This window comes from Hydra vulgaris, chromosome 06, assembly GCF_038396675.1.
Source record: "Hydra vulgaris chromosome 06, alternate assembly HydraT2T_AEP".
NCBI lineage: Eukaryota > Metazoa > Cnidaria > Hydrozoa > Anthoathecata > Hydridae > Hydra > Hydra vulgaris.
The window spans coordinates 21,672,501-21,687,142 of NC_088925.1; the positions used below are offsets into that span (position 1 = coordinate 21,672,501).

Consider the following 14,642-nt stretch of genomic DNA (forward strand, 5'->3'; position numbering starts at 1 on the left):
CTACCTAATTGTTTGTAATTGCAAAATCTGAAATCCACTCTTCAACCAAGGTGCAATTAACTTTGAAAGAGTGCAGCATAAAGACTTTTCATTATGGTATCTGATTTCAAAGTGTTTTGTCAACGGACAGTGGATAATTCTACTTTCTTTTTGTTTTGGATGCTTCTCCTTTAAATGCAAGAAGTATTGCAAAACCTCTTGCTCTATAGAAAATTTGTCTTTTGGTAAGGATGACCTGGATTCCCCAACCAAAAAATTTACTTTTTTCTTACTTTTTCCCGACATGAATAAAACTGTAGTAAATAGCTCTAATAAGCATATGAAGTAAGTATATCATGAAAGTTATCAATAATTATTTCCCGCGTTTTTAAATGAAAATTAAATATCGTCTTTGCTAAAAAGTAATTCGCATAACGTGTTTAAGCAAGTACGCTAAAGTATTAAAGTAAATGCAATTTTTTAGTTAGGTTTAGACAAAATATTTTAAGCAAATTAAATTACCATGCATTTTTTTTTTTTTCTATTAACTTAGAAGAAACTCTGGAAAGAAAAAAAATAGAATTATTTTGAGTTTTAGAACCCGCTCAAACGTGTTGAAAATAAGCTTTAAAAAGGGTAAATAAGTCTAAAATTAGACCATTAGGGCACTTAGCAACCCCTAAAAGTGGTTAAAACTAAAAAAAAAAAAAAATCTACTAATAAAATAGGGGTCTGCGCAGCAGATAAAACTCCATGGTACTTTAAATTTTTTCATGACCCCAAAATGAAGCAGTCTAATATATATACTTACACACATACATATAAACTAAAATGCTAAACTTACCTACCCTAAATGTGAAGACAATAATAATAAAAAAATTGTTTTCTGAGCTCAAAATAAATTCATTTTTGTTGACAGATTTCAAATTCTATTAAATAATTATTTAATGTGTGAAAACTTTTACCATGTAAAACATACAACCCCTTTTAAAAAATAACTAATGATTAAAATAGAATAAAACAAACTTTTGCTAAAGAATCATTAAGCTTTATAACTTCATATATATATATATATATATATATATATATATATATATATATATATATATATATATATATATATATATATATATATATATATATATATATATATATATATATATACATATATATATATATATTTATATATATATATTTATATATATATTTATATATGTATATATATATATATATATATATATATATATATATATATATATATATATATATATATATTTATATATATTTATATATATATATTTATATATGTATATATTAATACACAAAGGTTGCGATATCTAAATTCTTTTCAGTAATTAAATAAAAAATGAATCAGTCATAATCATAATTGGGAGCTCAAAACTTAAAGCAAAAAGTGCTAACACAAGAAGAAAGAAAACCTTTGAAGTTATGAATTGAAAAACCAAAAATTTAGCAAAGCAAGATAATAAAGTGCTTGAAATTAATATTGGTATTCTTAAAATTAAAAACATAGCACAAAACTGATGAACTTTTTGTACATTTATTTAGAGTCAAAATGCCCTTGTCAGATAAAAGATTTTAAAAACAACGGAATACAATTGTGCTTCTTGTGTTAATATAAAAGCATTTATATTAACACAAGAAGCACAATTAAGGAAAAACAGAATTTTAAAGCAGCGTAATGTAGCAATTTTATAAAAACAAAAATTATGTTTGTAAAAGAAAACTTTTAACTTTTTTTTTTCCAAAATTGAGATTTTATCTAAGCAATGTACTTTGATTTGATTATGCCTAATTGTTAACTTGTAATTTAATAATTCAATTAATTAATTTTGATTTTACAATTAGACAATAAATCAAATTAATAACTTTATCAAATAATTCTAGCTTTCAAATTTGTAACTTTTTTCAAAACAAAAGAATAAAAAGGGATTATATGCATTTTACACAAACAAGAAGTCTTTCTTAGTTCGTGTGTCATTTTTGTTGTTAAATCATAAAACTTTTAATCGAACTTACTTTCAAGGTAGTGCTCTAGATAAAACGAGTTTGACATACTTTAATGTAAACTTTTATTATAGGACGCTTTGTTATTATTTCGTGTAAAAAAGGTTATTCACAAAAGTACTTGATGTAACACTCGACTTACGCATGCAAACTTTAGTCATAGCCTAGTAACACAGTGCTTGATAAGCCAAAGTTTCCCTCTGGTCCGAATACTGTATGTGAATCCAAATACTGTTATCCGAATACTGTAAGTGATTCAGTGAGAAATCCGAATACTGTATGTGATTCAGTGAGTTTTTGATAATATTTGATGAAGAGGAAGAAGAGTTTTTTTTTTGCTTTTGGCTTTTAAACTGACAAGACGCATTTTAAGACGCTTAAGTTTTCATATTTTTTTTTACTGTTTTTATCTGCAGTTATATTTTATTTTAATAGAGTTTTTTCTTTACACTTTTTCTCTTACATTTTTTTCTTTCTTTATTTGCTTCTCACCCTATCTTGTTGCCTTGACTTTCTACAACTAACTAATCGATTAATTGCTTTGAGTTTTTTGATTAGATTTTTTTTGTTGCAACAATCGGCTTACCTTATATACATATATTTATATATGCATATACCTATATTTATATAAAAAATATATATTAAATCGAGAGTTTTATTTGTTTGTTCCATTTTCGGTTTAATCGCTATAAGCTTTATGCAAACCAGTAAGTTTTACCCCTATACACAGGGCCGGCGCGAGTAGGTGTCGCGTGGGAAGGGGGGAGGGTACCATTACAACTTTTGCTAACAAAAAAAAAAAACAATAAGTCCTCGTTTTTTAAGATTTACCCACTGCCTTTTCGACATTTTTTGACTGACTGTCTAAATTTACCGACTAAGTTATCTAAAAAGTCTACATTTGCCGACTGACTTGAATTTCCGACGAAATGAACGAAAAAATCGTTGGTGCTATAAAATTAAAACACAACCCAAAGATCTTGTTTAAATATGTGTATATTTAAACAAGCGAAATGTTAAAACTACTATAACTGCTTTAAATGGAATCAAAGGCGACACTATCACAAATCCAATAGACATTGCAAATCGACTTAACAATCACTTTCACAGTGTTTTCAACTTAAATGAAGATGATAAACTGCCATTTTCTACAAAATGAACTGAAGCCATTGGCAAATATTCGTAAATAACTCGAAATATGGTTAAAAAAGACTTTAGTGATCTATCAGTTAAAAAAACCGTTGGCGTAGATGGTGTAAGCGCGCATGTATTGAAGAACTGTTCTGATAGCTTCTCGATACCGTTTGGCACAATTTTTCAGAAGTTGCTAGATAGTCGGTGTTGCACAAAAGGCTAATATAACACCAAAGGTCAAGAAAAAAAGGAGACTTGACCCAGAAAATTCCCGGCTTATATCTTTAACTTCAATTGTATTTAAAGTAATGGAGAAAATAATACGTGACAATATGGTCAATCATTTAGTCGAGTATGACCTTATTTCAAAAAATTAACATGAATTTATTAGTAAAAAAGCGTGTGTGACCATTTTATTGGATTCAATTGACATGAGCTCTAAGGCATTATCTAACAAGGTATCTATAGATTGTAGCATTCATAAATATTAGTAAAGTGTTCAATAAGGTTCCACACAAGTGACTCATTCACAAACTTGAGGCATATGGTTTCGCTGGAAATCTCCTAATTTGGATAAAATCGTTTTTACATCAGCAGTTTCAAGTAACTGTGATGAGTGATTGCGTGTCATTTTGGTTGGAGGTGTTGAGATGAGTCCCTCAAGGATCCGTCTTAGGTCCAATTCTATTCATCATTTTCGTAAATGAGATACCTGATACTATTATTCACCCTTGTAAAATGTATGCAGATGACACGAAACTGCTGGCCCATTCAGACCACAATTTTAGTCTTACAAAAACTTCAAAATGATATCTACAACATATTTGAGTGATATAAAATCTGTCATATGAAACTCAATATCGATAAGTATAAAATCATGTACATAAGTAAAACAAACAATCTTTATGTCTACTCAGTGCTAGCTATTAACTATAATAGCGTCGAGCTTGCTTCATATTTAGTCAAATGTGATCTGCGCGTCATGGTCACGCTAGATTTGAAATGGCATTATAATTCAGCCAATGCAATCAAAAAAATCAACCTTGTTCTAGATATGTTGTACCGTATATTCAGCCACATGCTTTAAAAACTTCTTAAAATTCTATTTACAACGTTTGGATGCTCATCTAGGATTTGTGTTAGCAGCCAGCAATCCATCGTCAAGAGTGGATATTAATAAAATTGAGAAAGTACAAAGAAGAGTAATCCGTTTTATTCTTACAGTCGACTCTTATACAAAGATACTTTGATTCTACTAAATTTAACTTCTTGAGAAACACGTCAATTTAGTGAAGATCTGATTCAAGCGTATAAAATTGCTAACAAGATAGACATTGTCTCATGAAAAGAATCCTATGTTCTTCGTGTTGGGGTGGCGAATCAAATAAAAACTAGAGGAGAGGACAACATCTAAAATTGACAAGATAATATGCACAAAATTGCGAGCAAATACTTAAGTTATTTACAACTAAGTGGTGAATCATTGGAACGCATTGCCATCAGATGTTAAATGCGCTATATCTGTTAACAGTTTCAAAGCTAAGCTCGGTGCAGAAATTTAAACAAGATTATAACAAAATGAAAATACTAAAGTACAATTTTATACTTCATACTAATCTTTGAAAGAAGTTAAGAGCTTGAATCTCACCATCTCACAATCTATTTCCATGTAATCTTTATATATTGATCTAAATAAAAATAACGTGCAGTAAGTCCACCAATTACAGAATCAAAAATGTGATAAAAAACCGTTCTCCGAAATGTTGCCTCCTCTCCTGATTCTGCTTCTGTTAATTCCGTAATTTGTTCATCACCTTTAATTTGCTCCCCAAAAAAACTTTTGCGTTTCACTTTTCTGTGGATTGGAAATTCAGAACTGATTTTTGCAACATCTGCAACTAACTTGGCTTCTTCTAAAATTGTATGCCATTCCTCCCGAACAGATTTGAGTTGACTAATCAATGCTTCAATATTTTCCACCTCAATATCAATAGTTGCTTTTCTTGCCTGAATGACCTGGTTGCAGCGGTCAATCAATGTGAGAACTTTCAGCCAAATTCCAGACATGAGAACACATTTGAAGGAGCTCATATATTTTAGGGCACCTCTAATCTCAGTTTTTGCTTTAGGCGTGAGATTCAAGCTCTTAACTTCTTTCAAAAATTCAATGATTTGGCTCAAGTGATTATAGAAAGGGCGAATGCTGTCAAGTCTCTCAGTCCATCGTGTTCCTGATTGTCCATGCAAAGACACACCGTGAAGTCTCTTTTGCAATATTTCCCAGCGTTGCGGACTAGCAGAAAAGATCGTATATACGGTTTGAACAGTTCCAAAGAAAGTCTCAGCATCTGTACAGCTTGAGGCAGCATTCTGTCCACACAAATTCAATGAATGACAATCACAGGGTGAGAATACAGACAATGGATTCTTCTTTTGTAGGATTGCTTGAACACCCTTATATTTTCCTGACATGTTGACTCCATTGTCATAGCCTTGGCCACGGCAGTCTTCAAAACAAATTTTTAATGTTTCCAAAGTTTCCAGAATTAATTCCGCAATATAAGATCCAGTCTTCTTGGCACAATCTGCAAAGAACAAAAACCGCTCTTCAATTAAAAATTTTCCAGGTTCTTTTTCATGTACATATCGAATGACAAACGAACTTTGTTCAGTATGGCTCACATCAGGAGTGGCATCAACCATAATTGAAAAATACTTTGCAGACTTGCACTCTATAATTTGCTTGCGAACCTCAGCTGCACAAAGGCCAATGAATTCATTTTGAGAACGATTTGACAAGTAATGCGCCTGAAGACGTTGACCCTTGTCCTGTGATTGTTTAACTTTTATCACATGTTCCTTAAGAATTGGTTCATAATGCGAAATCAGTTCCAGCAATCCTAAGAAATTTCCATTATGAGAATCTCCAATTAGGTCAGATTTTCCACGAATAGCCAATCCACGTTCACAAAGAAACAGAATCACATCCAAGATTCGTTCCAAGATTCGTTCCAAGATTTTTCTCCAGGTGTCAGCTTCATTGAGAATTTGGCGATTCATCAAATGTTCAATTGACTGATCAGTTTTCATTCGAGCTTCCAATTCACGCCACTGAATGTAGCATTGTTTATTGATTTTCGAATGCTCATGTTCAGGAATTCGACTGATGAGATTCTTCCACTTCTTTTCATATCCCCATCCTCCAATCATTGCAAGGGATGAAGTCATGTGTGGAAGTTGATTTCTAGGTAAAAATAATCGGTATGGAAAACAAAACAATGCTGTCTTTGCTGGGCTAAATACAAGCCAATTCCGCGAGAAGGATTCCCCATTCGGCATTCTGCTTTTCAAAACTGACATTGGAAATATGTGATTTCCATTATCTTTAGGCATATCCAGTGGGAAAGGAATGTGACCAGCCATGACAAACTTTTCCAATTCACCAATGTCAAATGGCTGCAACAATGCTGGTCCATCACTGCTAGTGGTCCTTGTAGAAGTATTATCACTACCACTAATTTGACAGTCTTCAAAAGTGGCTAATTTCTCTATACTGCCAGCACTATTACCAGAAACAGAAGATTGGATACTACCGTCATATTTTTGCTTCGTTGAGCTAGTGTAAAGGGCATCTGATGTTTTAGGAGTAGTTGTAATTCCAACATCAAATAATGTTTGCCTTCCTTTATGTAGAGCCGCTTTTTTTACTTTACTGATTTTTAACTTTGATGCACCAGATGGATACGTGCGTTTCATTTTTATTTTTTTAAATACTTTCGTCTAATAGACATATATACATATATATATATATATATATATATATATATATATATATATATATATATATATATATATATATATATACACGATTAAATAATTTATTTTTATTAATCTATAAATTAAATTGTACAATCAAGCAAATCGCCTGTAAAAAAACTAATCCAAATACGCCATTTTTAAAATAAGATTTAAACACATTATAACTTTTCCCGCTAAATTCAAGATAAGCATGTAGATAAGATTTAAACAAAAGCTCTTCCGCAGGGATATTCTATAAATTACGCAACGCTAAACTTATTTTTAAAAAAATTATTAGATCTCAAGCTCATTTTTGAGGCAATTTTCATTAAACTTAATGAGCTATTTTTATTTTTTATGTAAGTTAAAGCTCTTGATGGGGAAAAAGAGAAGGAAAAAAAAACCTGGAATGTTATTGCCGCTGTTGGGGGCCCCCATAGGGTCCGGGGCCCCGAGCAATTTGCTCGGGTGACTCACGCTCTGCACGCCCCTGACTACTACTACTAATTTTTTTTAAAATTTAAGTTTTAATTTATTTTAAATATAAAAATCTATATAAGAGGGTTTTGACTTTTTAACTTTATGTAAAATAATTTCCTGTGTCATAAATCGATGAATTTTTGCTCAAAAGTACTTAAAATGGGTTTTATTCTGATTAATTTTCAAAAGAGGTCACATACAACACGAAGATTCTAAAATGGTATATAAGTAGTGTTTGCCGGCACTAGCATTAAGACTTTCTGAAAGCTAGAACTTTTTTAAATCTTATGAAACTTTCTGAAGGCTAAAATTTTCTTGAATGTTTTGGATGTTTTGAGAAATCTCTGAAACTTTCTAGAACTTTTGAAGTCTTCCAGAAGTATATGGAAATTAGCAAGATTTAGAGACTATATAAGCTACTTGATTCAGCAACGCTAATAATGAAATATATGAAACTATATTCACCAGATGAAAGTTAAACAATATAGAAGTGCAATAGTGCTTGTATTTATTATTATTGTCTCTCAATATGTATTCAAGTATTATCTTCAATCATTATGCCCTATAAGAAAAGCGCTTCCACAACTGAAAGAAACAAGACAAATAAAGTTATCAATCAGCAAAGCAGAAACTATTTGTCGAAATCTCAAGATGTGATTGACATTCAGACACCTTCACAGTCTGATATATTCAGATCAACTATTAAAAATGCTAATAAACTTTAAGAAGAATCGAAGAATACATTTAAAAAGCTGGTCACGCATCTATGACTACAGCCGCTTAGGAAACTTCAAGAGAAAAATAAAAAAAATGTGAGGAAACAATGTCTTGTACAGTTTCAGTTGATGGTTTATTGCAGCAGCAAGGATACAGTTTAAAAAGATTCCAGGTTAAGACGTTGATGAAATACCTGGTTATTCGGCAGGCTAATGATAATGAAATGTTTTTTTCGTCCGTTTAACGTTGTTTTCAGTTTTCTCTCATTATTTAATTGTAAGTGATTTTGTCAACTTTAAAGCAAGATATTTTAAGAAAGCTACAAGCTTTTAGCTTAAAATTTTCTAACAAATTAATTATATCTTTTTTTAAGAACAAACTAATTTAAAAGTTAGGAATTAAACCAAAACTGAGACTTTATACAAAAAAAAACTGTCGTTTTATGGCAATTTTTGAAGCAAAGTTCCATCTTGATTGATTTTTTCTTCCAAAATTCTAATGAGAAGCAAATATCATTATTTTGATAATGAACCTTTTGTATTTTGACTATATATAGTTCCATGGGTATTCCGTGTATACTATATATAGTTCCGTGTATATACATCGAAAAACTTTAGTAGTTTTTTCTATTAAACTCTTAAACTTTAGTTTGTAAATATTTTGTTAACAATATGCTATTAAAACAACAAATTTTTTTGTAATAATCAAGACAAAAAGACTACTTTTTAAATAAAACTTTTTCAAAATACTTTATTTTGAAATAAAAAACATAATAAAATTGTTGTGTTTTGTCTTTAGAATTTATATTTGTAATGAGTATGTACCACAATAATGAAATTACCATTACCATCATCGGTCAATGAAAAAAGATTATTGAAGCTTAAAGCTTATCTTTAAATCGTTTGATGTTTTTGCAAATTTTCCATAACTGCATTAACATATTAAATAAAGAGGCAGATTTTCTTTTTATAAGAATGAAGAATTAAGTTTAAAAAAATCTCGTCGCCTCTAATAACACTCTTAGTAAACACAAATGAGAGATAAATCTTGTTTTTTTTTCCAATTTAAATCACATTTTTACACGTCATTTTTTTAATTAGTTAGGTATCAATGTTATACGGTTGTAAAATTAGCGTCATTTGAACTTTCTGCGAATTGTTAAACAAAAATAAAGCGAAGAAGTTCATAACTGTTTAATTTGCTTTTAATGTTAATAATATGCGTCACATTTTTCGTTTCTTGATAGTTTTAATAATTAAATTATGCGTTACAGTAAATGTTTCTCTGTTATTTGAAACTAAATCAGCTAAATCGCTCACACCATACTTTCTTTTTCTAAGTAGAGTACATTTAATAAAATTTGTTTTTCCATGTAAGTTGCTCAACAATAAAGTATTAACCTTTTCACTAATTTCTTTAACTGCGTCGTCGTTTATGTCATTAGGTATTTTCAAAGATTCTTGACTGCTAGATGTAATTTTTTCATTCATGATATTCGATTTTCCGTGGAAATTGCTTAACAATAAAGTGTTAAACTTTTCATTAATATCTTTTACTACATTGTCGTAAATGCCATTGGGTATTTTTAAAGCTTCTTGATTATTAGATGTAGTCTTTTCATTCATGCTTAACATTACCAAAATCATATAAACAATGAAAAGTTCAAACAAATAACTGCAGCTGCTATAACTTATTTTTGCAAATAATGCTCTATTCAAAATGATTACGTCACTACCGGTTTTACGTCAACAATAAAATTTTTGTCAAATTTTCGTTTTTATTGTAAGTCAAATTTTCGTTTTTATTGTATAAATGTTCGTCAAATTTTTGTTTTTATTGTAAGAATGAGTAAAAGTTTAACCACATAGATTGAAAATTAAAGAGTCATAGATTAAAACAGTTAACTAAAGTTGTGTAAATAAAACCATGTAAAACTTATAAAAGTAAAAGAGTACTGTAACTTTTTTTTTGAGTTTTTCACTTTCGTGTAGTATCTCTTAAAAGTGATTTTTTTAATTTAGTTTGAGTTTTAAAGCTTAACACTGGTGTACTTAAAAACAAAAAGTAGCTACTTTTATTTTGAATTTATTAGCTGTTGCGGCAACTTAACCCTCAATTGAATGTTTCAAACAGGTTTTGATTTTTTTACAAATTTCAACACATATTTTAAAACAATCAAACAGGCATTTTTCAAAAAAAGTTTCGTCTTTAAAACGGATTTTTAAATGCCTGTTAACTAAACTTAAGAACTTTTGGAAGACGTTTAAAAAATGCCTAAAATACGTTCAGAACGTAACTTAGAAATGTCCTTTGGGATTAGACAAGCTTCTAACCAAGTCTGAGCAAACTCATTTTGAGAAAATAATTAAAAACTAAACTACTCTTTGTTTTGCGCATCAACAGAAATCGGTATTTTCTTTGTCTATTTTTAGAACTAAAAATTTTTCGTTCTAAAAATGGTCTGATATTTGAATAGAGGATAGATTTCAGTATATAGAATGTAAGTTGGAATAAACTCAAAATTTTCTATTTTGCGACAACATGTTTTGTAGATGGGCTCCTCAGTTATTTTTAGCTTATAATAAAAATGATTCAAAGACATTTAACGACGCAATAAGACATTTAATGACGCAATAAGTTTTTAAGCTTTTTAAAATATGCTTTTGACGTCATCAAGTTTTAAAAGGATCAAGTAAGCCTCCGTTTCTTTGAAAATTTTCTTGATTTCCCTTTCTAAAAAATTCTTTGTTTGTGAAATGTATTTAAAAATTTAATTTTTTTTTTAATATATAAAATATATTTTCTGTATAAAGTATGTTTAGCATATAAAATATATTTTTTTTTATATAAAAATGTTTTATATAAAATTTGTTTTATAAAAAATTTTGTATAAAATAAAAAATTATATAAATTTTATAAAAAAGAGTGTTTTATATACAAAATATGTTTTATATAAAAAAATATGATCTATATGTAAAATAGGCGTATTTCATGAAACCGTTTTTGCGTAAATAAATTTAACGCGTGGTGAATTGACTTAATTGACGTAAAAATTTCGAAATGCATTATTATTATTTATATATTACTATATTACTCATCTATTCATAATCATTAATTTTGCTAATATTATATGGGGAAGTTTTGCTGCCGTCAGAAATTGCGATCCGCTCAATTATATTGCGGATTGAGACACTCGTTCTTTACTTTTTTTTTTGTTGAAAGGAAAGTTCTAAATATTCATATATTAAGAACTCAAGTCAAAATTAAAAAAATCAAGCCGTATTAAAACTAAATCACTTCTTAATCCTTGGTTCACTTAAAACCTCCGAAAGTCTTCGAAACGAAAACAAAAGCTATAAATACGTTTTATTAAATCAAAGAAAGATTGTGACAAAACAGAATTACTTCGAGCACAAGCGTCTGAAAGGATTAAAAAAATAGCAAGAGCTACATACTTAAAAATACAAACTGTTAGAACTGAAAGATAAGAAAAAAAACTTGGGATGCTATTAAAGACATTTTTAGTAAACAAAAAATACATAACAGTCTTACCAATTGTGTAATTACTGTAGACGGCACACAAATCTCTAATGTAAAATCGCCGGCAACAAAATTTAACGAGTTTTTCGTCAATACAGGTTTTAACTTAACTGTGTGATTCGATAAAAAAAAATATAAAAAAAAAACACAAATAAATAATAATATAAAAATTAAACACAAATAAAGCGACAAGCTATGATTCTAATTCAGCTAGCATGATCAAAAATTGCTAGCTGAAATAGAATCATGAAGAAGTTTTATTAGATACTTTCAATAAATCGTTTAAAACAGTTGCAATGCTTACACCTATTTTTAAAACAGGATATGAGATTCTGGTAACAAATTATTGACCTATATCGGTGTTACTTGTTTTTCAAAAATCTTCGAGCGTATTATGTATAATAGGCTATTTGCATTTTTGAATAAAAACAATCTTCTCTATTATAACCAATATTGTTATCGATTAAATTTTCGTTTAAAATTCGATCAATATTCTCCTAGAACAAGCAAATGGAATACTTATGAATTGCCAAGAACTATTAGTAAGTATTCTGAATATGGAATACCATACCGCGGACCAAAACTACGAAACGTTTTTCAAAAAACAAAAAATTTAAATACGGTAAAATTGTTAAACTCCTGGAATAATTTTGTAATAAATAATGAAGTTTTTAAATTAAATAAACAATTTTCTTGATTTTTCGAAATGAAAATCGAATTCCATTATTCTTAGTTCTTTACTTGTTTCAATTGGCTCTTATTTTGATATTTAACAGTTTAAGTTTGCCAGTATATTTAATTGAGCATTGCTAAAACTATATTGATATTATTTACTTTCTTGTAAAATTAATGTAAATATTTATGCTAACTTTTACCTATTTATTGTATTGGAGATGTACATTGTACATCTCCAATATAATAAAATAAAATAAGATACTTTAAAAATACTTTGTAAACGTTTCTTTGTAACTATATTTCTTATTACATGAACAGCAAATATATAATAAATTAAAAAAAAACTACTCTACAAAAAAACTGCACTTATCACTGCACTTAGTTGAAGTTGTCAGCGGAGCATCTTCTTATAATAAATTTATATTAGGTATATTCCCAGACTTGTCAAAAACATTTGACATCGTTTATCATCAGATTTTACTGGAAAAACTAAAATATTATGGAGTATGTCATTAATGCCATAAATGGTTTACCAGTTACTTAACTGATCGAAAACAATTTATATCTCTAAATGTAAATATAAATCTATATTTAGGCAAAAAAGGCTCCATCTTAGGTTTACTACTACATCTACTGTTTGTAACCTATGTCAACGATCTATATTGAGCATTAAATACTGTCTACTATTATGTTTGCAGACGACCCTAGAACAAATATCAAACTGGTTTAACGCTAACAGCCTATCTTTAAACTGATAAAACTAAGTTTTTCTTTTTCCATTCTAAACGAAATTTTCAATATATTCCTACACCTTTACTAATCCTATATATATAAATACATCAAAATTGAGCGCTCCTTCACAAACAAAATACTTGGTGCATAGTCTACACATTAAATACACATTAGTGTGATTCTATTTTTTAGTTTGTCTTGCAAACCTTTTCTAAAACATGAATAATTGTATTCTAAGAGCAACTAAACAAAAAATAATTAAAAATTTGAAAATTTTACTAGGTCAAAAAAAAAAGTTACTTTATGGAAATAAGACAAAATACTTAGGCAAAAAAATGGATAATTTGTATGATATTTTTTTAATTAGCTGAAGTTAATAGTGAATATAATATAAAACTAGCTTAACAATTATTGGTGGATTAGAAATAAAATAACTGTATTCCATTTTCTATTTTAGTTATAATTATATTTACCTAAATATGTCCCACATAAGTGCTAAAGGAGCATTAAAGAGAAAAGCAAACAACTTAATACCACCGTGTTCAAAGGAATCTCGGGAACTGCTTGCTTCAGCAGCGCCTTATGGATTACGGACTAAATCCTTAGCCAATTTCAAGACTATTCCAGAAGTCCGCCACATTCTTGGCTACTATCACCATTTAGCTGACACACGCCCCGCACCACCATCAAGAGCTGTTATGCAAATAATAGCAAAAGATTTGGAGCAGCTCTGGAATGTGAAATTTAGCATGCCCTCAGTATCCAGAGCTGGCATCACAAAAAAATTGAAGTTGTGAATGCTTATAAATTAAGTTTGAAGAGAAAATCGAATATGGATTTTTTTATGCCATTTGATATCCTTAATAAAAATATAAAGCTGAAGAGGGAAGAGCAGATCTTCTACAATCATCAAATGGATGATAGAAAGAGCTGTGTATTAACCAGCCAAACAGTTGTTGAGCATCCTGCTAACAGGCAGTTGATACCAAAAAACATGGATCTTGATTATGTAGAGCAACTGTACACAGAGTCAAGTTCTGAAAATGATGATAACGTTGATGATTTTCAGCCTAGGTTTGAACGACCCAAACGGAAGTTTAAATCAAAGGTGAATAATAATAATTTTTGGAAATAAAAAAAGTCTTTTTATTAAATTTATATTAATTTTACTTTTGGTTTAAGGCGATGCCAATTGCCATTATGTGCGCAGAAGCTGGTATCTCAACCCACAAAGGAGTTAGTGTAACTCGCTCATTAAGTTATTTCCATAGTGACATTCCAACTCCAAATCAATCGGCTATTTTTAAAGCTGGTAAAAGGTTGCAAGTCACAACTCTACTTAAACTTAAAGAAACTTTGTCTGTTCAATTATCCTTTATATTACACTTTGATGGAAAAGGTGTGGCACCATATGATTATGGGATTAAAAAAGTGGAACGCATGGTCATCGCCCTTCAGTCTGATGGACCAATATTTTGGTACATTGGCCTCAAAGCATTACATACTAGCGGAACTTCTAAAAATCTAGCCGCTATGATAACGGAAACATTGTTAGAGTA

At 29.4% G+C, this 14,642-nt stretch overlaps 2 protein-coding genes across 3 annotated transcripts in view; both read right to left on the minus strand.

Moving 5' to 3' along the window:
* LOC100201501 (inhibitor of growth protein 4) overlaps positions 1-2,172 on the minus strand; it is a 30,017-nt gene extending 27,845 nt beyond the window's left edge. For both annotated transcript variants that reach the window (XR_010639057.1, XM_065799555.1), the window contains exon 1: positions 2,020-2,172. Coding sequence is in view for 1 of the 2 variants with exons in the window: in XM_065799555.1 (XP_065655627.1) it covers positions 2,020-2,056 (37 nt within the window). In the remaining variant the exon portion in view is untranslated. The remainder of the gene's footprint in view (positions 1-2,019) is intronic.
* Positions 2,173-4,800: 2,628 nt separating this feature from the next.
* LOC136081277 (zinc finger MYM-type protein 1-like) lies at positions 4,801-6,897 on the minus strand. The gene has a single exon (XM_065798580.1). It carries the CDS (start codon positions 6,895-6,897, stop codon positions 4,801-4,803), a length of 2,097 nt encoding a protein of 698 aa, XP_065654652.1.
* Between the last annotated feature and the right edge of the window lie 7,745 nt (positions 6,898-14,642).

Bases quoted from the DNA above. Each gene is read 5' to 3' on its own strand.
- LOC136081277 (XM_065798580.1), bottom strand. From the start codon at position 6,897: ATGAAACGCACGTATCCATCTGGTGCATCAAAGTTAAAAATCAGTAAA.